The sequence below is a fragment of the Sander vitreus genome, chromosome 12, assembly GCF_031162955.1.
Source record: "Sander vitreus isolate 19-12246 chromosome 12, sanVit1, whole genome shotgun sequence".
In the NCBI taxonomy this organism is placed as follows: Eukaryota; Metazoa; Chordata; class Actinopteri; order Perciformes; family Percidae; genus Sander; species Sander vitreus.
The window spans coordinates 27,267,647-27,292,372 of record NC_135866.1 but is presented as its reverse complement, the minus strand read 5'-3'; the positions used below and the strand labels follow the sequence as shown (position 1 = coordinate 27,292,372).

Below are 24,726 nucleotides of genomic sequence, written 5' to 3'. Positions count from 1 at the left end.
TGCAAGAATCTGGAATCGGGTAATTTGGTCGGGGCGGTGTGAACGGTGATATTATGCAACTCGGCGACTGTGCACGGAGGGTCTCAGTGCAGAGCCGTGCACTTTCAAGATTCTGTACGCTGTCTCACAGACCGCGTTGCAATGATTGGCTACAGAAAAAGAAGTATGTTCTTGGAACTGCTCTGACCGCTGACTGGATAGGTGGAAGAAAAAAACGCTCAGGGCAAAACGTCCCAGTTAGATAGTAAATTCTGTAAACATATGGGCTAATAACGTTCTACAGTACCTGAAGCAGTGTTGTAGACTTTGAGGGGTTGAGACCAAGTCAAGACCAAGACCATGGCAGGGCGAGACCGAGACAAGACCAAGACCAAACAACTTAAACATACGGTATATACACAACTAGCTAATATGTGTAGCTAATATTCTCTAAATCACTTTGGGTGAGGGATGAAGTGATTTCTGAAGAGTTTTGGTACAGAGGCAGATTGAAAACATTAGCTAGCTAGCTTTGCTAACGTCACTTACTATTAGCTTACCTTTCTTTATGCTTCCTTTCTAAGTGCTGATAAAAAATTTTAGGTGGTCCCAGCTGTGTCGGTTAGCTTAAATTGCAGAATTTACACACTGCTGTCTGTTTTCTTTTAGATGTTGTTTTGCAAATAAAACTCTTTAAAAAAATTGAATAAAGAAAATATTATTACCGACGATTTGGCTAACACCTCCCAGGCAGCCAGAGCTTTTTCTCCTGTCACCTACATTCACTTTGGGAGTGCGTGTTCACACATTCCAAACTAGAAATGAGTCAAGTAATTGGTTGCATTTGATGCAGGACGTTTTACATCCAATCACAGTAATGATGTTAACACATAAATCAGACAATACACAGGCAATTTTGTGATATTCCTGATGTTGTGGTCTTCACTGGTCTTGAAATAAAATCCAGAGTCCTCTTCATCCAAGACCGAGACAAGGCCGAGTAAAAATGTGGTCCTCCGGTCTAAGACCGGTCTTGACTACTACAACATTGACCTGAAGTATTGTGAAAACCTTTGACGCTTTCTTTGTTTTTTTCAGTTATTTAATTTATCTTATTTTTTACCTTTATTTGTTCTGGGGATAGCTTTGCTGAGACACACTCCAACCTTTTCGGCCACTACATTTTCTCTCCAGAAAACCAACAACAGAGAACTTAACTGAGAACTTATAAATGTCTAATCTCTCTGCCTCTCTGTCTTTCTTGCCATGCCACAGAAGGACCTACTTTCTGTTGCTGCTTCTCTAAGTTGATGATTTGTTCTGACAGCAGCAGTGCGATTTAATCTCTAAAGTCTTTCCATCCTTCTTCACATTCTTTTGCAAAAATCTTGTGCTGTGCGCCTCGCTGAGCACTGAGAGCCCTGGGAAACAGCTGGTCCGCAAACATCTCCAGAGTATATTTCTTATCTTTCGGGCTACATGTGGAGCTACATGTCTCTGGAAATAAGACTCATGGCAAAGTTCCCAGTGATTATTTTTGATCATGCCCACAGTGTGGCTATTTCTGTTTTTTTTTTTTTTTTTACCCAAGTACAAATCGTGTAACTGACTATGTTAGCAAATAAGGAGAAAGCTGATTTAAGCGGGTTTGGGGTCATATAAGGTTGCAGATTTAAAGCTCAGATGAGAAAATGCGGATGGGACACTATGGTTCCTTAAAAAGAGATATAAGAGACTATTAGAATAAGCTGGGGGAATTAAATGTCCAGTTGCTGCAAAGGAGCGCTGTTGATCTCAGGAAATAGTATTGTTAGCAGAAGAGAGACTCTCCAGGTGCCTGTGCGTCCTGGAGTACTCAGGACTAGCACCGTCTGTTGGCCTGGGGAGTGTGGACAGCCACCAGCTTTTCATCAGACAGTGATGAGCTCCACCAGGAGATTCATGCTACCCACCCAGTTAAGAGTCCCGTCATTGGTAACTTCTATTTCGCCTTGTCTCATTATTAAATTGGTGGTCTCGCATTGCAAGACCTTCCTTCACAGCGCTTTGGAGGAGGGTCTGGCTAGTCCACACAGCATTCTGGGATGGGAGAAAAATGTGCTCTGGTTCATTGGCATTTCTTTAAACCAATCATAATCGTCTTGGGCGGAGCTAAGCGTCAGACGGAGCCACAGTGCCTCTGCAGAATAGCCTCGTGAAGGAACTTGTTTTGGTGGAACGTGTACGTTCAAAAGTTAAGTGTTAACGTCAGTGACATGTTTGAGCTGTTGCAGAGTTTTGCCTTGTTCGAACGTAACGTTATCATCAGTGCCCTCACTGTAAACATTAGCTAACGGGGAACGTTAACAAGCTAACAAACAATTAACAACAACGTTTCCCCGTTGCAGCAGCAGCTGTCGTGAGGTCAGGGGCTGGCTCTGCTCTGCGTTTTACTGCTGTTTGCTTACTTGATGTAACGTTAAAGTGCTCATATTATGCTCATTTTCAGGTTCATAATTGTATTTAGAGGTTGTACCAGAAAAGGTTTTATGTGGTTTCATTTTCAGAAAACACCATATTTTTGTTGTACTGCACATTGCTGCAGCTCCTCTTTTCACCCTGTGTGTTGAGCTCTCTGTTTTAGCTACAGAGTGAGGCATCACACTTCTGTTCCATCTTTGTTGGGAGTCGCACATGCGCAGTAACTAGGTAAGGAATATTAGCCAGTCAGAAGCAGAGTATGAGGGCGTGCCATGCTAGCAGCTAGGCGAGCATTATAACAGTTTGTCTCTGAAGTAAAGGCTGGACTACAATAGACCTGTTTGGAGCAGTTTGTGAACAGTGTTTTCTGTTGGAGATGGTAAGTCCCTTTGGAGTGGACTTGGGCTTTTTCACTGTTTAAACCTATAACGTGCAAGAAAAAGATATATAACACAATAAAGGAAAGGGAAAAAGCCAAAAAGCATAATATGAGCACTTTAAGCAATACTCGCGGTGACCAGACCGGTGTCTGATGTGCAGTGTTGGGAAGGATACTTTCAAAACGTATTACGTTACAGAATACAGAATACATGCCCACAAATGTAATTTGTAACGTATTCCGTTACGTTACTCAATCTGAGTAACGTATTCTGAATACTTGGATTACTTCCACATTGAATTCCATTTTATAAGTGTAGGAATGCGGCCATTACATGCAGCTTACTAAACAGGCCTATTCTGTTGTGTTCTTCTGTTCTAACTGGCTGGATGTGTACCTGAACAAGCAGATAATTAAATGCTTTTGGATAATTAAAAAAAAAAAAACTTACTTTTTTTAGGTTGGTTGCTGGCAAACAGAGGTTGCACTGTTGTATTTCGTTCTCCCTGTTCTTTCTTTAATGTGAAATGCTGTTTGAATTTCCAAGATAGAAACGCATTCCGGCCCTGGCTCTGCTCTCTACCTCTATCAGTGATCACGCAAATAGCTATTTTTTTCATTTTCATATTGGGGCTTCTGGGAAATGCATGGAGTTGCCTTAATCTATTCAGAGAGTGAATAAACTCGTGAAATAGAGAAGTATCGTCATGTAATTTATTGATTTCAACAATGTAACTGTATTCTAAATACCAACTATTTAAATTGTATCTGTAATGGAATACAGCTACTCATAATTTGTATTCTGAATACGTAACGCCGGTACATGTATTCCGTTACTCCCCAACACTGCTGATGTGTGTGTGTGTGTGTGTGTGTGTGTGTGTGTGTGTGTGTGTGCACATACGTGAGCGTTTATGTTATCAAGGAGGTTTAATAAGAACTACACACACTGCTACACGTAACGTGCAGTTTACACTCAGTGTAGCAGAGCCTTTACGATTAATTAACCGTGACGTTTTAAAGCGTTTTGAATGTAACGGACGTCCATTAATATAAAATAGTTGCGCACTATAGCTTTAAAAAAGTAGCCTACATTAGCACCCTGACTTAAGACTTCACAGCCATGAACTTATTTGTAGCCTATTGCATTGCATAATTTTGCCATGTTGCTGTAGTTTAGCTTGTTACATTCTTTGGGGAGTAACATTAGCTTAATTGTAGCGTTATTTAATGTACAGAAACTAGTAGCTTAGCTCACTCCACTTACCAAGTAAAGTATGGACATATTTTAATCTGTTTGAACTGAACTTTGAGCTTGCTCAAACTTGCTTATGTGAACTCTCACCACACTGGTCCTGTTGTCCCAAATACTCACTAGAGCACCAAATGTGGATTAATCCGTCACTCAATCTCCAACAAATGCACTAGTTCCTCTTGTTTGAGTAACCTTTACTGGGTCTTTATTTTATAATGAAAATGAATATATTTGTGAGGTGTTTATAAAGATTCACACCAGTAAAACTAGGATCCCATGGCATGGTGTAGTTGGAAAGTATTGGGAGACAAACTACACCAAACTGTTCTATTGGCCGTTGGAAAAATATAGAATAACATCAGACGTATCCTTTTTCAAAGTCTAATCTGAGAGAGCATTAGGTTATCAATTGAGCAAATATGACTACGTCTGGCTCACTGGCTAATTGGATGTTGCCTTGCTAACTAATTGACTGTCTGACTGATGGCTGCCTGGCTGACTGACTGTCCAAATTGCGAACCAAATATCATCACAGGCCTATCAAGCACAGTAAAGAGCTGAGAGAGAGAGAGTTACCTCCAGGCCTCCACTGAACTAGATCAATCAGATCTGCTTCGTCAACTGGAGAGAGAGAGGGGGGGGGATGGGGTGGTACAGAATGATTGTAAAGAAATAGAAACTTATTATCCTTTGTCACCTCTGCTTCGCCCCTTCTCTTTCTGTTCCTTCGCCATTTCTATATTTCTTTTATTCCCTACAGTCATTGGCCAGACTGTCTTACAGCAGTATTATGGGCATTTGTATTTTTGGACTTTCCATGGAAACACTAACACAAACTCATCTGGCGTGTTTACATTTATACACCAAAAATAGTTGTGAAATAGAAATGAGCAACTGTGCTAGTTGTGTTTCCTCTCCCTGACGTGTCAAGCACTGTTATAGGACATTGTGTCATTGGGATAAGGACTGGATGTATTGTATGTATGTATGTATACTGTATGCGTACCTACTGTATACCTGCTCAAATTAAGGTGCTGTTGTAAACATTTACTTGGGACTAAAACAAGATCAGTTGTGAAAATTATAGGATAGACACAGAATTTGTGTGTCGATTTGAATTTCCCAATATAGGGATCAATAAGGTAGATTTTTCTGTCTGTCTGTCTGTCTGCCTGCCTGTCTGCCTGTCTGCCTGCCTGCCTGTCTGTCTGTCTGTCTGTCTATTAAATTGTGGATTGAATCAATTTCCATGTCTGTTCTTTTAAGTAGTTTGCAGCAGTTTAAATGAAGCAGAGGACATGTTAGTGTCAACATTTAAACAAAATCTTACTGTTTGACCTTTGCAGCAAAGTACTGAATTTGACAGCATGAGAAGTCTGCACTGAGTGTATGAAATCAGAATCAAAGAGTGCTGGAGGGACTGGTTTTCTTTAAGGTCACATAAGTGGAGGTAGTGTGGGAAAGAAATCTGCTGATGCTATAATGAGAGTATGTGGTTGTCACTGAAATATACCGAGCAATTTGACCCAAAGAGGTTCTGAAATATATAGATTTGTAACATCCTTTGAACCCATGGATCTATTACTCAAACCAGCCTTCTCAGATTGAATTTCATCACCTCACTGGTCCCTGAAGCACCACGCCCCCACTAACACCAAGTGCAATAGACCAAAATATCTACAGCACCATGTTAGGGCGCAGAACAAATTAAATGTACACCAAACTTCAAAGCAATAGGACTGGGACAATTAAACTGGCTGTCTTTTCTTCCTCTAAGGATCTTACTTGTGCTGTGTGTGTGTGTGTGTGTGTGTGTGTGTGTGTGTGTGTGTGTGTGTGTGTGTGTGTGTGTGTGTGTGTGTGTGTGTAACAAAACATAAAAAGACAGCTTCTCTCTGGAACTCAACATTCACATTGTGAGGGAAATAAAATGGAATTATTGTCCCGTTTCAACTGGCCTAAACTTTTTATGGCCAATTGAATTTGGCTAATCTCAATACTAATCACACAGCTCCTTACAGTAAACTAGTTGTCATATTTCACGAAATGAGTGTGGTGGCTCTAAATGCAATTGTTCAGGTTATTGACCTAACCCTGGCTTCTAGAAAAATTGACATACAGCTAATTTGTAGGGATGCACCGAATCCAGATTTTTGGTTGGTTTGGCCGAGTACCGAATCCACTGGTTAAGATTCTGAATACCGAATCCTCCTCCCGTCCTCAGTCCATGAACACAGTAAACACATTAATGAAGTAAACAACGTCCACAGACTGTCCTTCCTTTGCCGTACCTGAAGTTGCTGCATTTTGGCTGCTGTCTGTAGAGTCCTTCATGCGCAACTTGTATTCTTTCGGATGTTTCATACGCAAATGTGTTAACAGCGGTGATGTTGTGTATTGTTTAGGGTCCTCGCCACCACGAGACAAAATGGCATTGCAAATTGAACATGTAGCTCGACTTGAATGGCCTTCTTTTGACTGAAAGTACTGCCAAACAACACTTTTTCTGCTCACCAGTTCCATTTTCACTCTCTCACAGCCTACTGCATTGAACGCGCCACCTACGTAAACACCTTCCTGTAATCAACGGCGCCGTCATTACGTCGACCAGCGTAGCGTGCGTAATGCAAGCGTAGGGTTCGGTTAGGTGGAAAAAAATTCCGAACCCCGTCAAAAAGCCCAATATTCGGCCGAATCCGATGCCAAAATCCTGGATTCGATGCATCCCTACTTATTTGCAACATAATGTTGACGTTTTCTATTACATTAAAGCAACACTATGTAACTTGTCCCGCTTCGGTCCCCCCTACAGGTTGTCTCATTGGAACTACAGCTGCAGCTAAAACTTACATAGTGTTGCTTTAATACTGTACAATGTCACGGCAATCCTGGAGCAACTTACTACCCTCGTTAACGTCAAGGGCTAGTCTCGCTTTGCCAAGTCTATATCCTAGACGTTCCACTTCCGGGATTGCTCGGACGCATGTATTTTCGCTGATGTCCGGTGGATTTATGAAGACTGTGGTTAACTGCTCCTCAGATCTCTGCAGGGTAAATCCAGACAGCTAGCTAGACTAGAGAGGACTGTACAATCTGAGTTTTCTCTCAAACGACTATTTTGCAGCGGCTCCATGCGGAGCTTAGCACCGCCCAAGACGATTGTGATTGGTTCAAAGAAATGCCAATAAACCAGAGCACGTGTTTCTCCCATCCCAGAATGCTGTGTGGACTAGCCAGACCTTCCTCCGCTCCGCAGCGTGTGGATGTGGACCTCTACCTTTTTCTACAAACCTACGTTTTGACTGTGACTGAGCATGATACATATCAAAACCTCACAGCGAGCTGTTTTAGGAATCCGCCTTCCTTCTGTTTGTGTGTTATTAGGCCCAGCCTTTATTTACAGTTGCCAGCAGGGGTTGATAGGAGATTATGGGACGTGGTTGTAGAGCTTCAGTTTAATCCACTCCACTTCAGTGATAAAATAGATGTTGATGTTGGGTAGAAGGCATGTTGAAGAGGGATTTCATGCCTTCAGGCATGACATGAGGACGAAGGCTGATATTTTCAGGATTATCAGGTAGGACTCGTTTTATTCTGTGGATTATAATTGATGGGAAGTAAAAAATGTACTCAGATAAAAGTTAAAAGTAGGTCAGTTAAAATGTACAGAGTAAACATTTTTACATTTTTTTTTTAAATTGTGTGTGTGTGTGTGTGTGTGTGTGTGTGTGTGTGTGTGTGTGTGTGTGTGTGGTGGGGGGGGGGTATGATGATTATAATAATGTTAAATGATAGAACTATTAAATGAAGAAACCCCTTGAGGCTACAGAATGAAGTGCATTCACGTGTCAAAGTACACTAGTGGAACAACACGTTGTTCCTTGTTTATGTAAGCTTGACATTTTACATACAACATTTTACAATGGTACAATTCAAACTGATTGACTAGATTGAAGTCTCCCCTAAATGCTGTATCTAAATAGTATATAACTAATTGGCAGTTGATGCATACAATGCTTTTTTTTTGTATGGAACTCTCAACTGTCACATCCTCTCCCTAAATACACCTTCCATCTCACCTCGGGGGTTCCACCACGCATGTGGGAATTGCTGCATCCTGCTAGTGTGTTGTTGTGATGTTGTACTATAAGCGCCTTCTAACTTAGAGGGGAAACAAGAGGTCTGGAAAAACTGAGACTGGCCCATGCTTCCTCAGGAACACATGCACACACACACACACACACACACACACACACACACACACACACACACACACACACACTCACTCACACACACAAAAACACAGAAACACACCCTATTTGAACTTTCCAAGTGATGTGCCCAGAGCAGTGTGAGCTCTATCACTGCAGCATGTGTTGCACTGAGACATCAATGTAAACAGACAGAACTGGATAAGCTGAACGTGCCGGAGCTGAAACTAATACTGTAGGTAACCGTTAAATATTTACCCACCTCGACAGCAATGCTGGTATTGTTTTCATTTGTGTCTGTGGGAGTGTGTGTCATCATGGTAAAATGTAACACCTAGGCTTACTGTAACAGGATATAGCAGGGAGGCGGTTTTTGAGTACTTTGCCAGTTGTTTATGACTGTCTGTCTGTTATGTCAGAAGTTGTCAACCATGCAAGATGCAGTCACAAAACGAATTCAAAGATGGGTGTGGTCCAAGTGAGGGCGCTAGGGGAGGTGCCCCTAGGTCTCTAGGGTTTTAAACTGTGTTTATTTTATAAAGATTAGTCAAGATTCATCATTGCTCATGTAAAAAATATAGGATGAAAAATACTCAACATGCCCCCTGCATATTTCTTAGTAACCTCATCCCAATTAAGCTGACATTTTGAAGGAAAAAATAGGGAGTGCTACACTGGGTCAAGAAACTTGGTGTTGTAAAAGTAAACTATCTATCCTCCTCCCGTTTTAGGATTTCTGACTGTGTCTGTCTGGTGTACTTCAGTGTACATTCAGTTAACCAGAGCGTTTTCACTGAAAACAGCTGCTGCTGAAAAAACGATGTTGATGAATTAACTAATTTGTTTTAATCAATAATACCAATAATATATCATGTGCTTCATGTCTGAACACAAGTTGTGAGTCATGTCTGCACTAGGAGAAATACTACTACACGATTCCTTAAATGTGTAATATAGCACTAAATTCAGCACAGCTTAAGCCTCATTGAGAACAGAATCTGGGGAGCGCAAGAGTCCAGCAGTCATGTTGGAGGAAAGGTTTTCAGCCTCAGTTATTGTGTGAGTATGGACTGAATGGATTAGGTTTATCGGTGGTGAGAGGAGGCAGTGGGAAGGTTTAACACAGAAGAAAATATAATGAATAACATCAATCAAAATGAAGCAATGCGTCCGTGTAAACTTAAGCAGGAAATATGTTTACCGGATGATGCTTTTGCTTAACAAATATTGATGCGGGACCTAAAAATAAGATGATTCATAAGATGAGGAACGTCAGAGGCACTTTAATAAAGGCCAGTCCATGGTTGCTGCATCCTGGTGACCTCGTGAATCTGCTTGACTCAGATTTGTCATCTGCCCAAGTTTGCAAAGGAGTGTGACCCCCCCCTGTGCACAAAGGGCCATGTTGTGACCATGCAGACTTTACACACTACAAGTGTGCTTTAAAGCCTATGACAGAGAAAGACACACAAACACACATATATACACACACACACACACACACACACTCCCACACACACACACACACACACTCACACACACACACACACACACACACACACACACACACACAGTGCGTTTCACTATCCTTGTGGGGACCCGTCATTGACATAATGCATTCCCTAATCCCTTACCCTAACCTTAACCATCACAACTAAATGCCTAACCTTAACCCTTACCCTCACCCTAACCAGAACCTCATTCTAACCCTAATCCTAAAACCAAGTCTTAACCCTCAAACAGCCCTTTAAAGTTGTGGGGTCCAGCATTTTGGCCCCACAAAGCTGTCTGGACCCCACAAGTATACTGTATTCCCGGTTTTTGGACCCCACGAATATAGTTAAACAAGAACACACACACACACACACACACACACTCACAGAGTGCTTGTTCTGGTACAGCACATCCTCCAAGATATTTAGCCTGACGCTCCCTTCTGATGCTAAAAAAAACCCCACTGTGCATTCAGCATGCATCATTTTTGTCTGCACATTGTACCTAGCCCAGGAATATGAAACTATAAACATCCCTTAAGGTAAACATGCAACATAAAATTTGACTTATTCCCCAAAACGTAATGCAAATCTAAGTGAATCTACACGACCAAAGCAACAGACTCTCCTGATGATCTTCCTGGAGTTGTGGATAGCCTTCATTGAAAGGGCAGGTGTCCATGTGATAAATACTAAAACCCTCCTCTGACAACCAAGGGTATACATAGTTGTTGATACTGATTGAACATAAATAAATGGAATAGGCCCATCAGAACCACAGGATCCACGTACAACTTGTTAAGGATGATTATTAGATGTTCTGAGAAATGTGTCTTCAGTCACAGAAACTAAAAGTTGTCATTTAGCCAATGTTCTCCTTGGTGGACATCTGCATTTTACATTGATTCAAAGTCATCAAATTTTAAATAATGTCATGTCACATTACAGAAGCTAGATCGGGGAGGGAGATGAGAATATGTCTACACATTTTGTACGTTGTGTAGGGTTCTTAGTGGAATAACTATAGTTTTTTCTTATTTAAAATACAAATACATTTAAATACGAGAAAATATATATGCTGAATATAAGAATATATGTAGATTGGCAGCTATAACTTTGTATTGGTGTATTGTAACTACCACACACAATGAAATATAACCTTCCAGCGATATGTTAAAAAGGCATTTTTCATCCAACCAGTGAGTGACAGTGTCCTTATTAGACAGCAAAGCTCCAGGACAACTCCAAATGTCAACATGCTGAAACTGTATATGTGCGTGTGAGAGGGGAGGCCATGTTTATCTGTACTCTACAAGAAATCAGTTAAGAAACAAAAAAACAAGATACTCCTAAAGTAGTAGTTTTTCAAATTCTCTGGCTTGACCCTTCGATTCCAGATTGGTCCATTGTTCCAGATGGGCTCTCCACTAGGGGTGGGAATCACCATATACATTATACAATATCCTTCCTCCCTTTCCTACTGATGAAACTGTGAACTTTAACTATCATTAAATAAGAACTACCTATTACATTATTTCATGGCTTTTGAACCGTATAAGGTAGAGTCTTGTGTGAGGTATCATTGAACTCAGCAGGGAGTTATCTTTTCATTGGTGACGATTTGCAGTGTCTGAGTGCCGCGCAAATGCACGGTCACAAGGAGTGGCGTCCACCAGTAACCCCGACACGCGCAGAGGAGCGAAGGCCCGTCCAACGCTGCTTACAGCTTTAATTATTATTATTATTATTATTATTAACTGAAAAGCTTAACAAGCACAGGTGTTACATGTGTGTACATGTAGGTGCACATGTTAACCCATAGAGACAGAGTGAGTATACTATGAGAACCACGGCCACCAGAGGGGAAAGCAATCGGTGCCACAATATGCAACTACAGGCTGAAACGCTAAAAAAATCCCTGCAGCTAGCAAAAAAACATCAGGTTTAAGCATGTCAAATGATTATTTTAACAACCTACCCGAGAGAGGACAAGTTAGCTGTTAGTAAGCTAATGTTAGCTATGTGTTAACATGCTAAGGCACAATACTGCATAGCTTTTGGATTTTTAACCAATTTACACTATAAAACAAGTTGCATACTGTCAAAATGCTTAGCTTAACTTAAATATAATTAAATATAGTTAGCCTAAAACTGACATTTGGATACTTGACTTGGTAACAAAGTACTTGCTTCACACGTGTACATGGGCATAACGTTAGCTTAGTGTCACCCACAGTCTTCCCATTCTTTCTGATTCCTCACGTTTGTATCCACTTTACAAAGAAAGCTTTCTTCATAAAAAGCTCAGTTTTTCGGTTTGGCGGCTCATAAAAATGAAGCTGTGGGTTCTTTACATTGTTGGTAGTGTATCACATCACACAGCAGCCTTTAAGCATTTTTCTGTTGTTTGCTAGCAGACGGAATTGACGAGGAGGATCCTTCACGCAATACAAGTCAATAGAGAACGCATAGTTGTTTTCCCCTCCGGTTGAGACGGGACTCGCTCTGTCTCTATATATTTTTTCGGGTATATTTCTTGCATGGGTGCGATTGTGTAACCTCTTGAAAATATTTGTCCATTGAACAGACTGATTAGTTTATATTTCTAGTCCACATCTCCATTCAGCTTCATTCAGCTGCTGCTGAAAGGAGATTAGGAAACTAACAAACTAATCCAATCCAACAATATACAGACTGTACACCAAAACAAAACAGTCATGGACAATTCTTCTACGCTGCTTACTTCTAAATAACAGCAGTTGGCATCCAGTCTGTGTTTGATTTCATAACTGAAGTCAGAGTCAGAGTGTGGTTTGGACAGACGGTCACTTGTGCAGAGTTTCTGCACCCCCGATGTGTCACCTCTGCTGCGAATTCATTTTTTACAGTGTGTGTGTGTGTGTGTGTGTGTGTGTGTGTGTGTGTGTGTGTGTATGTTGGAGCCTGCAGGTCTGACATTGTAAAATGCCACAGCTCTGTAGACAGCATCAGTCACAGAAGCTGGAGCAGTACACTGTAGTTAGGACTGGATGGGTGGCATTTAGACTGAACTAATTATTTTGTCCAATAACATATTTAGGCTGTACAGTGCCATCAGCCAGTTCTGTTGGTTTGTGATGAGACAGAGGTATGCAGATATTCCCAACTCTAATAATTACAGAGCTTTTTAGCCTCTTTTAGCGAAGAATACACTGTGGAACAGGTAAATGAAGAAACTAACTGCTTGAAGTTGTTAACATTAGGCCAGGTAATGCATGTGCTAACAATGTGTATAGAGAGGCGAAGTCCCTCCCCATTCCAGTGGACCTCATGGGACCTTATATTGGAAAAAAAATACTGTCTGTATGGTGGTGAACAATTGATTTTATGATCCTGTTTGAAATGAGCCATGAATTACACATATGATGTTCGACAATTTAAAAGATAATTTTGCAAGAGAAGATAAGTCAAAGTTTGTAATAGGTCTTCAGCGAGACGTCACCCATGCAAGTTTGAAGTGTGTACTCTTTCTAATTACGTACTGTATTTTCTTTATGACAAACTGAGACTTTCTTGACTTGCAAAATTATCTTTTAAATTGACGAACACCATATGTGTAATCCATGACTCAATTCAAATGGGATCAAAAATATTTGTACTACCGCACATATCTTTTCCAAAATAAGGTCCCATGGTGGTCCGCTGAAAGGGGAAGGGACTTCGCCTCTCTATTGGGAACTAACTACTTCCTGTCCTGTTTCTCACCTTGAGTGTGATCAAATACCAACGCCTCATGAGAACAGTATTATTCAGGCTTCAGATACTTAGCCTACATAAACCCCTGTAATTTCCTGCACATACTACGTTTCAGTGGCAATCCCTCTCCAGCTGTGTGCGGACAAGTATCTGAATTTGAATGAATGCTGAGCTGGATCTTATTTTTTTAGCTTCCCTGAATCTGTTGTTCTCATCATCTGCAGAGCTGCATATTGTTCCGCCATTATCGCAGCACTTATCCACACACTGATGCACATTAACAATATTAACAGCACACAGCAACTGAACCATACAAAAACATAGGCTAAAACAAGCACATTATTTGGAGTACAAAATGTAGATGAATGAATGATGTCCCTTATTGTACATGCTGGCCATGACTATTTAAAATCAAGATCATTTGATCAAATATCATTGGCAGATAGGTATCACTATTGATTCAAATGCAAGCTCAGAGGAAATTCACTTTTCATGAAAAGTTTTACCTTTTTTTTGATTTGTCTCCAAGGTTATAATAGTTTTGAATAGTTTAGTGTTAGCATTTCATTCTGCCATGTTATCTTGTCTTATCTTGTCCTGTCTTACACTTTCTTATCTTTTTTTCTCTGTACTCTCATCTTGTTTCCTTACTCCTTTCCTCTCTCATACACCCCACTCAGATCCCGGAAACTCCCAATCCAGGGTATCTTCTTGTTTTCCTACTGCTGTGGACAGCAGCACTGAGCGTCTGCTGCACAAGAAACCGCACGCCAGCAGCAGCGCGATCTGTAACCCGGACTTCTCGTCCTGTGGTTCAGCTCCACGCTCTACCAGCACCTTACCTCGGAGCTACTTCACCGCTGCTCACGCCAGCTGCAGGGACAAACAGCTGGATAGCCTCATGATGCAGCACTCGGACGTGGAGCGGAAGAAGGAGGTGTTCCTGGACCACCTGAGGCAGAAGTATCCTCACCATGCTGCCATTATCATGGGACACCAGGACCGCATGAGGGAACAGGTGAGATTTAAAGGTGCAGTAGGTGATGCTGTGCAAAGATTGTTGATATTTGAACTCAACTGCCAAACAAACACAACGCCCCCCCCCCCATGGGTAAAGTACCTGAGCTTTCTGGAGGGCTCCTAAGAAGCTTTGTGCTGGGGAGGGACGTGTATGATGGGCTTATAGTGGTGTCATTTATACATATGTTTATTTGGTTTATTGTCTATTTTGTTACTATTGTAACGGCCGGCAGGATGCCGTTGTGTTAACTGTTCTGCACGGCAGTGCAAAGGATCATGGGACTAGGTTATTAACGGTTCCTGTCCTAGTTTAGGTGTGTAAATGATGTTAGTGTTTTTGTTATGCATTTACGTTACCTAGGTTTTAGTCTTGATATAGCGTTCATGTTTATTTACATTTGTTGGATTACCATGACTGAGACACTGGGGTAGATTGATGACCTCTGTGTATCGAGTGTGTTTAGAGGTTGAATAAACGTCCGTAGATTTCAATATCTCTGTCTCTTCGACTTCTTCCACGTAGCTCGCTACATTGGTGTCAGAAGTGGAATCGTGTTGATGGTCTTGAATATTGTGGTTACTGTGTCATCTTTTCTTGATTTGTGTCTGGGTGGGTGATGATGACAATGTGTTCATATTGTGAGTTGTATGTTTTGTATGTTGTCAAAATAAAAATAGTTGATCACATAAAAAGAGGATAGCTCGGTTCCCGACAGGACTGATTGGGCCTTCTTAAGCACCCCAGCCTTTACAGTGTAGTCAGGTTGTTCAGTATTAGGCCTGATTGTATGTTTAGCTACCAGTGTCGAACAAAAAGAAGGTGTTGCTGCCCTCTGTTAACTTTATCTTGATGATAAGTCAGCCAAAAGTCTGTGCAGAGATGCTGTAATAGTTGTTTCAATGAAGCAGTGACATTTATAGGCTACTATTTTGTTGTATTACTTGAATTATGTGTCTGTGTGTGTTGCGGTGGTGGTGCAATAAGGGAGGAGGGGGCAGGGGGGGAGCTGGTCACTGATCCATCTCTCTCAGTTAAGGGATCCTTGGCTTAAAAAAACGTGAAGACCCTCGCCCTAAGCATCTTCGTTACTCGTTACTTGCAAGAAATGTTTTTCTACGTTAGAGTGAAAGATTCTTCCTCTGTTTCTCTTTGTTGATGCCAGACTTTGATGTTTAAGAAGGTGTAGAAACCCTGAATTGTATGCTCTACTATGAAGAAGCCACAATAAAGTTCATAATCAGAGGTTTTTTTTTTACTTTTACTTCTAATAATTACATTTAATATCAGAAAATTACTTTTGATACTTAAGTACAGTAGGCCTAAATATCAGATACTTTAAGACTTTTACTCAAGTTATAGTCTAAAAGTGTACTACTTTTACCAAAGTCATCTTCAAGATACTTTAACTCAAGTATTGCTTTCATGCAGGCTACTTTATACAAGACTGACTTGGCTAAGTGTTTGTGTCATGCTATAAACTGTTCTGCTAGTCAGACTGGTAAAGCCAGCATTATCTACTGAGGTGGAGTTTTGTTGTAATAGTGCACCAGCAGCAGGTAGAGAGAGAGGCAGTGACAGTGAGGTGGGGTTTTTCAATGCACCTGCCTCAGACACTTGGAAATATCCTGCAAAAATAGAACCAAAAAAGTCCGAGAGGCAAAGGCGAAGAAAACAACGTGAAGCGCTTGGACTTTTACCCCAAAGAATTTAGTTAGCCGGCGTTAGCTAACGTTATAATTTAATTTAGCACTTTGAAGCGACAACCTACACTGCTCTGCCTCCAGGTAAGCTCGTTAAACCTATTTTAATATAACTTTAACCAACCAACATGTCCGCTGACCGAAAGTCTTAACTGTTTAAAAGAAGTTAAGAAAGTAGCCACACTAACTAAAGCGTTTAAACGTGTAGCTACACAGTCACGCCTCTGTCTAGCTACACTAGACTTGATGACCTTTTTTGTGTTTGCCAATGCTAAGCTTGACTAACGAGTTGCCGCTGTACTGTATGAACACATGCGGGTTGTCTGTTGGCTGTCTGCTCTACGGAGAGGCGTGGAGCGCCAAACTCCATTTAACAGCTGTCAATTTTCTGTTGAGTCGGTTAGTAACAATTGTCCACGCCATCCAAAAATAAAACAAGGAACAATGAACAAAGCGCTACTGTCTGCTCCTCCGTTCGGCGTTAGTCTAATACACCAAACATGGTTATTTTAATGAAATGCCGACATATATAATTGCGGTACGATTCCCACCGCTCTTTCAACGGCGTTAGCACCGTTGTTGAGAGTGGTAGCGAAATGTAAGGCATTAGGAAAGGATGATGTTAAACTAAAATAGCATTATGTGGCGGAATAAAAAGTGTTTCCTTTAGAACGCCATCCATCACACCTGCAACCAGTGGTGAAGTCTAGTCTTTGGGAGGGGGGAGCATATCATAGTGGGTGGTCTGGGTGTTCTCCCCCAGGGAAGTTTTGACTTAATTTCCTCCATTTGGATACACTTTTATGCACAAATTTACAGTGGAAATACCTTTATTTAGCCTATGTGAAGAAGAAAAACACAGAAGACAATTCAAAATATATCAAAAATATAATGGAAAGTGTGTTGTTGTGGGTCATTGGGCATTTTTAAGTGGGTATATGGAAATCCTGGAGCTTTCTTAGTGGGTATATTGCGTATACCTGGTATCACGTAGACTACACCAGCTGCCTGCAACTCCAGCGAGTTTGTACAGAGCACCTGTGGGCACATGTGCATGGGCATGGCAAGTATGTGCCAGTAAACAAACAGTTGAAACTTGGATCTACAGTTACATTTGAGATATCTCAAAATGCGTTACGATGAATCATAATAATTAGTGTGGCCAAGCAATTACAACCTGCAAGCAGTCTGATCAGAAAGGACAATAATAGATCTCCAGATATAGACTTGTTTATTTAATTCTTAAAAGAGATATTTAGATTCTTAGTTACAATAGTTGTGGGTGAATATGCTATTAAATAAAATATATATAAAATTACAATACTTATAAAAATAGTAATTAATATATAATGTACAGTTGAAAATACACAGCACACGCATAAAACAATTACAGGACGTTAAACAACATTTAGAATACATGGACTCAAAAAGAAGACATTTCAAGTGATTATATGGAATCAGACTGCGGCCAGTAAGCTCAGTTGGTAGAGCGGGCACACACGTGTAGAGGTCTATTCCTCGACGCAGAGGTTCCAGGGTTCGAGTCCGACCTGTGATGGTTTCCTGCATGTTTTCCCCTTCTCTCTTCCCTTTCATATCTAAGCTGTCCTGTCTATTAAAAGTGGAAATTGCCCAAAAAATAATCTTAAAAATGGAATCAGGCTGTTCAATTTCATAAGAATCTGCAGGTTACTCCATTTATATGGAGCATAATACTCATAAGTTGTTAGCCAGCAGCTGTTGTTGTTTCCCGAAGCGAGAGATTTTAAGGATGACAACACACAGAGAGCGGAAGCAGAGGGGCAAAGCCTAACATAAGGCGTGGATGTCTGGGGTTTATTCTGGAAATGTACCTATGTTGATCCAGACTACTTGAGGTTAAACACTGTCTTAGGGCTTTAGTTCAGGGTCATGGATGTGTATGTAGTGTAGGAAGAAGGTTTTCTGTTGTCCAAGGATGGAGGGAGGGAGGGAGGGATGGAGGGAGGGTAAATTAGATAGCAAAATCTTGATTTACTCTAGATCAGGAACGATCTGATCAAAGAATACGTCAACTGGATATATGAATTTGACCAGATATACATAGTGAACACATCACGGTGTGTAAAATCTGTTTGATCCCAACCCATTGTGACAGCCCCTCTGTATTGTCTATACAGTGGTTGTTTACTTTGACTTTTGTTCCCTTCGGGCTCTTGTACCGTGCTCAGTGTGCACTGTGCAGAAGGTGCTCGGCGTTCACATGGCACTCGCCTTGTGTACTCAAGCAGCACTCAGATCAGCTGTAGATACTGCTCTTGTCGGTCTTTGCTTCTGTTCAGAGATCAGTTAAGCTACCACAACCATGTGTAGTCATTGCTTGTCTCGTGACAGCCTGGGAATTCTGTACCTAGATGTTTCGGTGAGGCAGATTTTTTAAGCTTTGATGAAAATACAGGGTTCTTCTATCAAATACTGTCGTGCGTAGCCGTCCCCCCGCCACCCTTCAAAGGTCCAATATGAGTCAGGAAAAACCCTCAAATCAGGCTGCTTATGCTTTGCATGATGACATGCCTGTAACGGTACAGTCTGTGTGTTCGTCCCAAACCATTTCGGTACAGGACGTTCGGATCGGTATGCAACATTGGTTTGGTACGCCCTGTGACCCAAACACAGAGCAGCTATGCTTGAGTGAGACACTCCCTACCATATTTGGTAAATTCAATAACGATAGCACCATTTTGTAACAATCCCTATAACAGAGGCTAGCAGCTGGTTAGCTGGTAGCATGGCTGCTAAAAAATGATGGAGAGAAAAACAATTGGTTATCCAATAAGCAAGTTTCCAACACAGGAGCGAGGTGTGTCGAGAATTAGATCATCATTGTTAAATCAACAGATCATCGTACTTCATTAAATCGGACTATAAAAGATGTACACTAGTTAAACGTGTCAATAATAAATACTAGTAGCTTCTTCAGCAAGAACAATCTTTGGTTTTGCATTTTAAGAATAAAATGTTGAGGTGTGTTGGAATCGAAAATGAGTTATCACCCAGGGTGTCATACTGTACATATACTTAAACTGCTGAACTGCAGTGACAAGACAAATTCCACTGACTGTGACTTATGTTTAGTGGCACGTGACAGCTCTAAAACCCATCATCAATCTTTCTTTTCAGTTGCAGCGTGGGGGCGAAGTAATGTGGCTTGTCAACTTCCCTCATGTCTGTAATTAGCGGTCCTCAAAACTTAGATTGTCTCGTTAAGGTAGGAACAAACTGTGTACGAGTCAGGAACACTTAGTGAGGGTTTACAGGGTTGCACAACAATAACGTGTGTGTGTGTGTGTGTGTGTGTGTTTTATGTCTTTGGATTTGAGTGCTTCAGGCAGTCCGCAGTTGTTTTCCTTTACGCAGTCAGCTTGTAGTTTGTTGCTTGTAATGTGACGGAGCCAGACCGATTCATTTTAAACACAGAGTGGTGGTTTGAGTGATGACCTGTCTGCCTTAAACCTTTCATTACATCCATCTCCACTCTGATGGAAGCTCCTTCCTCACCACAGGTAAATCCTTGTGCTTAACGTCAGCATTAATCGTATGAAATCATTTAAAGGATGTGTGTGTTTGTGTATGGTTGGGTGCTGCAGGCACATATTTGCACACTGTAAACATTTTTGAGTAGGACTGAATTAGCTTCCAACCTAGGAATGTTCTAAATTTAGTTATAGATTCAAATTGTAACTGAATCGTTAATAAAAACAAATATGAAAATGTTTATTCAAATATTGTGAGGAAAAGAGAATTCACAGCAAGCGAGCAGGCATGTAAGTGATTTTATCATGTGGCTAAACTGCCAGAAGTAAACAAACAACTTCAGGGTGAACAAGTGGCCACAAAGATGGCAACAAAAATGGCCGACAACAGGGCTCTAGAGTGCGACCAAAATTTGTAAGGGTGCGACTAAGATTTTTCCTAGGTCGCACCGGTGCACCTAACGTCCTCGCATCTGCTGCCTCGCCACGAAAGAAGCGATGTCGTTTATATTGATATGGTTTAATGTTGCGTTACATGACCCATTCCTTCTCTAAAGCCGTGCCTGTGTTTGGATCTCTCCTCCGTGCAGCCCCCCCCCCCCAATTCACTCACACACGGCTCACCTGCAACATGGAGAGACACACCGTCGGCGGTCCAAACTGCTGACATTTGTCTACAGTTTTAATTGTTATTAACACAGCTGTATATTGTTAAGTATGAGAGGGAAACCTGTATTGGTACCAGTGTTTCCGCTGGTAACTCTCTGTTATTGCGGCCGCCACGGCGAAAAACAAGTTATTGAATGGAACTAACTTCAGTTCGTTGAGTAATAGCGTGTGAGACGGAGCCTGCTGGACCTGGGCGAGAGATGTGACCCATGGCCTGAATATCATAGTTCATAAAAATGCAGCGCAGTGACGATACACACATTTCATAGCCTACACAAGACGTGTGTAACGCCGCTGACCCGTGCTGGACCCATTCATAATGAGTCAGCCGTCACTCTGTGAGTAGCATACGCTTCAGTCCATCGCACTCCCCCTCTCTCCCTCTGTCTCCCTATGTCTTTCTGTCTGTCTGTTTTTTTGTTGTTGTTTTTTTTAAGATTTCGGCCTTTATTTTGATAGGACAGCTGAAGACATGAAAGGGGAGAGAGAGGGGGGAATGACATGCAGCAAAGGGAATTTATACGCAATTAATAAATATAGAAAATTAAAGAGACCCCAAAACAGACCCCTGAGGAACCCCTTAACAGATATTCAGAAAATCTGATTGAAAACCCAGGTGTTAGTTTAAGTTTTATGTCATATAGGTAGGACTGGGACGATATGCTTTTGTCCCGATTTGATTCTTTCACGATACATGGGTGCCAATACGATTTGTACTGCGATTTTAATTTATTGCGATTCGATAGTATTGAGTATTGTGATTTTCTTTTCCTTCTTTAACAAAAACAAAAGTTGAATAACGCACTTCTAGAGACAATATATCACGAGACATTTCTAAAAATTGTTTTCTAAGAAGAATGCACATCACATGTCAGTCAGTCAGTCTGACATTTATAAAAATTATGTTCTGTATGTTCTGCATTATCAGCTTTCAGTCTGTTTTGCTGGAAACAGAAATGATGTAGTCGCCGTCGGCAGTATGGTATAACTATATATTATAATATTTTGGTGAATTATTCGGGGAAAAAAATCTAAAATATTGATTCAGGGGAAAAGAATCGATTTTCAGAATCGTCGCCAAAAAAATCATGATACATACGATTTTCTATTTTTTTTTCCACCACTACATGTAGGCCATTATTTTATTTGTTTAATTAGTTAGATTTAAAAAAAAAAATTATTTTTAACTAATTTGTTATTACAGGGAGATTACAGAGAGATGAATCGGAGGAGACCGAGAGGATTGGGAAAGAATAGAGCATGGAGACAAGGCCCTACTAGCTGACCCTTTAAGTGAATATTGAAGTTTGTTGATAGCAAGCTTCTCATGGAATTCGAGGAAGACTTCTTTTAGTTTTGAACAGATTATCAATTGGCTTTTATGGAGCCTCGATTGTACTTGTAGCTCTGAGTCTTGATGCTTTTTCTAGTTTATCCTGGCAGATAGCTCAACATGTTCTGACACGTCTACGTGTTGACAAAAGGTTGACTGGCCCTCATGTACACTGTATGAAATTTGATCTGATTCCTCTAAATCCTTAACGTCTTTGAGATTTTCCACCGAGAAGTTGGAAATGTACATTGTCAATGTGACAGTGAAGATGCTGCCTCCATTAATGGGACATTGAGAGCAGGTTTAATTCCTGAAAATGGATTTTAAAATATCAAAAATGCATTAAAAAAAAAATATATATATATATATATATATATATATATATCACAATTTTTGTGATCGGGGCAATTGCATTGTTAACTTTTATGCCTGTACACTGGTGTAAACTGATGAATTTTACCTCATCTTTTATTAATGAATAAACCTTTATTAGAATCGGAAAAACATTACAGTATTTAATTAAGCAATTAACAGATAGACTCAACAAATAAACTTTATTGCACAAAACATATTGCACTCAATATAACTGACACATAAATATAATTCTGTGGAACCTTATTTCATTCTCCTCCCCGCCTGTCCTCAGAGCCGTAACAATTCCAAACTTTGCTGTACAATTCATTGCGATTAGCAATATGATTGTCTCTCTCTGTCATATTTTAAAATATGTATTTATTTATTACTTTTTTAAACAAATCAAAGTTTTGAATGAATTCCAGGATACATGTTGTGGTTATATCACTGTTCAGCCTGTTCTCATGAACCCTTCGTTCAAAAAGCTACTAAAAGTTAAGCACTGTAATTCGTAAGCATTCCACCTTTTTTTTTGCTGTATGCACCACACTGACGGCCGCTGTATAAGAACGCGGCTGGCTGCGCGGGGGAGGTGGTCGGTGAGGATGGTTGGGCGTTAACACACAGACAGATGTTTATAATTTATCTTAGTGTGTTGCAGAGTATACTGTGGATATGTGGCCTGTTAGCCACAGGGCACCATTTAGCCCGTGTGTCTTACATTGTCATTACAGTGTGTTGACTCAGTGTTTTTGTGCATCCAAGTGAGTCTCTGTATGTGTCCTTGTGTATGCATTTGTGCACACGTCAGCTTGCAAACATCAGTTCAGTGGCCGTGCATCGATTAGAGTGTCTGCTAACAGGACTGCGTCACATGCCTGGGCTGCCAAGAGGAAGTCCACATCAGACCAATTACCTCTGATCAAGTCACTGCTTTATACACACACTAGTCTCGCATTGCCAGACTTATCTCCACAGCGCCGTGGACTAAGGTCTGGCTACACCACACATAGTTTCTGGGATAGGGGGCTCTGGGCTCTGGGCTTTTTTCATTTCTTTAAACCAATCACAATCGTCTTGGGCGGCGCTAAGCTCCGGATGCAGCGACGGTGGCTCTGCTAAATAGTCTCGGGAAGGAACTTGTTTAGGTGGAACATTTGCACCCCGCAAAAGACAACGCCACTATTAAATGAAGTTAACTGTTCACACAATACAGTAACATGAGCTATTTAAATTAGCTGGATCCATGGTTAAACCTCATATGCTCTTACTAGTGTATTGATTTACAACTACGTCCACAGCAATCCCAACAAATCAGTCCCAAAACGTCCCAGTTAGAGAGTAAATGCCGTAAACATATTCTTTGTAAATCTTTACAATCATTCGCCGAAAGAACCAAGCAGGCCTGTCTTGTTGCACGATCCAAATTTTCTTAAGAACTGTCCCTTTTATAGCATATAGCTTGTTAGCTCGAAGTTGGTTGCTGTTTCCCAAAGCGAAGGGATTTTGAGAACGGCAACACACAGAGAGCGGAAAGGAGAGACGTCACATCACATCAGTCAGGCAGTTATCCCGGAAATGTACTTCCGTTGATCCATACTATTTCCTCGGTAGCAACTTCTTATTTTCCTATAGTCAACTTTGTAATGTTCTTCTGAAAAGAGTCCCTGTTGTATCATGTTCCTTATCTTTGTTATATTAGTCTGCTGATGCTTATTGTTACGTCAAAGTCAACGATTGACATAAAAAGCCCTCCTGCAGTTCACAGATTCATTGTGAAGTATCTGCATGAAGTGTTCTTTTTCCACTGAAAAACACTAATACTAACTATAGTTTTATTTACCAAATTGCTGTATCAGAAGTAGCTTTGGCTGACTGAAATGCCAACATCTGACTGTGGTGTAGTGAACTGCCCTGAGGTGAGGAGAAGACTATGTTGACAAGCACTGTGGATGTTACAGACATGTGACTGCTGCAGGTGACTAATACAGTACATTTGAATAAAAATGGAAATTCATTAGGCTGAAAATGCCCGTCTCTCTGCATATTTCCCTATGCGTATAAAAAGGCTAACTCTGGAAGTTTGAAGCCGTCTCATCATCATTCAAGCTCACTGTCCTCTTCTAAATGTCCATGTCACTATTGTCCCTGCAGGACTAGAATCCCATATAATAGTGTATTTAAGTCTGCTCTTTTTTCCTTTTTCGTTCCATCCAGGCGAGGAGCCCCCCCTGTGCAGGTGTACTGGGCACGGCGGAGCAGCAGGACCCTCTGGCTTCAGAGACCATGTCTGAGGGAGAGGTGCTGCCCCCCACAGTCCCCTTTACAAGGGGCTGTAAAGCCAGAGCAAGTCTACCTGTGGGCCGGTCAAGTGGCCAGACAAGAGAGAGGCCGCCTGGTAGGCAGGCACACACACACACACACACACACACACACACACACACACACACATACGCACACACACACACACACACACACACGCACATGCACACACACACACACACACACACACACGCACACGCACACACACACACACACATTTGTTCAGCTCTAAGCTATGGTTTACGTTGTGTCTCTAAGAAAGAGAGTAGACTATGCCTACTAGTGGTGTAAAATACAGATTCT

At 41.1% G+C, this 24,726-nt stretch overlaps 1 protein-coding gene across 4 annotated transcripts in view; it reads left to right on the top strand.

Moving 5' to 3' along the window:
* The first annotated feature begins 7,575 nt into the window (after nt 1-7,575).
* The window catches only part of LOC144527100 (uncharacterized), a 62,026-nt gene continuing 44,875 nt past the window's right edge, over nt 7,576-24,726 (top strand). The window contains exons 1-3 of one of the 4 annotated variants that reach the window (XM_078264981.1): nt 7,576-7,650; nt 14,193-14,530; nt 24,319-24,499. In XM_078264981.1, coding sequence (XP_078121107.1) covers nt 14,414-14,530; nt 24,319-24,499 — 298 coding nt within the window. In that variant the 5' untranslated portion in view covers nt 7,576-7,650; nt 14,193-14,413. Of the gene's footprint in view, nt 7,651-14,192; nt 14,531-16,066; nt 16,318-19,736; nt 19,776-24,318; nt 24,500-24,726 lie in introns of those variants that run through there. The other 3 variants (XM_078264983.1, XM_078264984.1, XM_078264982.1) reach the window with 3 other exon arrangements.